The sequence below is a fragment of the Pteropus vampyrus genome, unplaced genomic scaffold, assembly GCF_000151845.1.
Source record: "Pteropus vampyrus isolate Shadow unplaced genomic scaffold, Pvam_2.0 Scaffold1, whole genome shotgun sequence".
Classification (NCBI taxonomy): Eukaryota; Metazoa; Chordata; class Mammalia; order Chiroptera; family Pteropodidae; genus Pteropus; species Pteropus vampyrus.
In genome coordinates this window covers 17,642,483-17,644,847 of record NW_011888782.1, presented here as the reverse complement: position 1 = coordinate 17,644,847, position 2,365 = coordinate 17,642,483, and the positions used below count along the sequence as shown (strand labels likewise).

The 2,365-nt window shown below is 30.9% G+C and overlaps 1 protein-coding gene across 1 annotated transcript in view; it reads right to left on the bottom strand.

Annotated features, from left to right (window-relative positions):
* The window catches only part of PDCD6IP (programmed cell death 6 interacting protein), a 54,067-nt gene that overhangs the window by 41,383 nt on the left and 10,319 nt on the right, over positions 1 to 2,365 (bottom strand). Inside the window, exons 2-3 of the mRNA XM_011363479.2 lie at positions 1,796 to 1,850; positions 517 to 586 (exon numbers count right to left, since the gene is read on the bottom strand). Coding sequence (XP_011361781.1) covers positions 517 to 586; positions 1,796 to 1,850 — 125 coding nt within the window. The remainder of the gene's footprint in view (positions 1 to 516; positions 587 to 1,795; positions 1,851 to 2,365) is intronic.

Here is a 2,365-nt window from a genome sequence, read left to right as displayed (position 1 = left end):
TAATTATGTATATTATTATTATCAATTGCAGCTAATATTTACTGAGCACTGATTTCCCCACTTCACACAGATGAGAAAATTAAGGCACAGACAGGTTAATCTATCAAGCTAATAGATCAAAAAGCCTTCACTCTTCTGACTTTTGGATATAATGTTTTACCTAGAATGTTATTTTCTACCTGGTAAAAACAAATTCATCCTTCAAGGCCTAATTCAAACATTGCTACTTTCAACAGGCAGAATTAACTTCCCCATCCATGCTCCCCTAAGTCTATTCATAGACTAATCAGCTGTCTTACCAACCAGCCTGAGTACAACTGTCTTATTCACTTTTATAACTAGGACAGTGCCTGGCAAGGCATAGGCTCTCTACAAATATTTGGAAATTACATTAAAAGTTGAAGTTAAAAAGAAAATGAAATGTAAAAAATTTTATTATTCTAAAAGAATCATTAGAAGAGCAATTTTAAAAACCTAAAATAAGTTTCCTATCATTTTTATTAAAACATTACATACCCAACTTTACAGATCCTCCAAAAAGTGAACCTTTATCAAAAGCATCCTTCCAAGTAAATGTCAAGCAGATCTGGATAGAAAGATAGAAAACAGAAAATTATGATTCTTCTTGAACCTCATTAAATATTAAGTCTTTTTCAAAGAAAAATCCACAATGAGAGAAAAAGACAAAAAAAAAGTTTCAACCTAATATAGTATCTTCTTTAATCAACCAATTTCTTTTCCTTTTGCTAGAACATAAAATTTTTTTAAGTAAAATACTAGCACTGTTATTTCGAATGGTCACTCTGCTTCAGTAATTGTACATATATTGTCTTCTCCCAAAAACACGATCTCATTCTTTATAAACAAACAATGGATTGAACAGAATAGAAACTTAATACACAAAACTAAAGAAAAATAACATAATGAACCTCCTTTTGCCCTTCTTGGTTCATCTATCCCACTCTCGCTTTCCCTGCCCACTCACCCCAAACTCACACATACTTTTTTCCTGGAGTATTATAAAGCAAATCTCAACATATTATTTCACCTATAAAAACTGAAGTAACAGAATGTTTACTTTTCATAAACTATTGTAAAATTTAGAAATGTTATAGAATTAAAAACTTTCAAGTCTCTCAAATAAAACTGTAAGAAATCATCAGCATTTTCAATATTTAGCTTTTTAGAAAAAGTTGGCATTCTTATAGTACATCTAACCATAACAAGATTTACAACACTGTATGCAAATATAACATGCAAACAATTTTTAAAGTATATAAACTGAGACTAATAATTCCTGAATTATAGTTACCTTCTTTTTCCCCCCAAAGATTTTTATTAAAATATAGCTAACATACAATATTGTATTAGTTTCAGGTGTATACCATAGTTATTCAACATTTATATCCCTAAAAAAGTGATCACTATGATAAGTCCTAGTTTCCTTCTTAATTCTATAAATCCAAAGGGAAGAACACTATAGTTTAATCAGTCAACAGGTCCTATTAATATAAAAAGCAATAAAGGGAAAAAAAAAAAAAAAGCAGCCCAATGCTCTGCATGAGCCCAGAAGTGACTGAAGAATGACATGAATAGAATTCCAGGAAACATTCTTCAAAAAGACACAAAGTCATACCAGATGGGTCTAAGAGCTTCTAATGTGTATGTTTAAAGTCTCATAAAAACCTAAAGAGAGTGAAGAGGCACCATTTACTTTAATAAAATGATGCCATGGATGGGAGGAAATGGGTGATTTGCCATTATCATGTAACTTTAAAACAAATTAATGACTTACCTGGTTTTCAGAAAATGGGAACTTAGGTTCAATGGAACAGATCTGATCATAATATCTAAAAAAAAAGAGCAAAATTAAAAATTACCAAAGCTAAATATTATATACGTTTATGTAAATAGAAATGGTTAAAGAATATACTAAAATTATTCATGCTTATTTTGCGTGACCACAAATAAAATTCAATCAGCCATTCTGAAGTTAATAAACATCATCTTTTAACATGTAACCCAGAAGCTGAAATGCATACACTGAAAAAACTGTGAAAGCTCATACTCACCACCAAATAAAAATATTTATCAACTATTACTAGCCAAAAGCAAACTAATGTCTGCCAAGGAAACCAAAATATTTATTAAAATACTATTTCTTATTAGGATAACTGTTTCTATCCTTTGGACAAATTAATATCTCTGATAAACTGCTCATTGAAAACAGCTTTGCCAACTTTCAAATATGTTTTGGGCATGTCCACTGTGTCCATCCCCACCAGTGCCACACGATTCATCAAAGCTGCTATCCACCCTTTAAAGCAGACTAATTGCGAAAGTTTCCTAGCCAACCTCCCTGTCT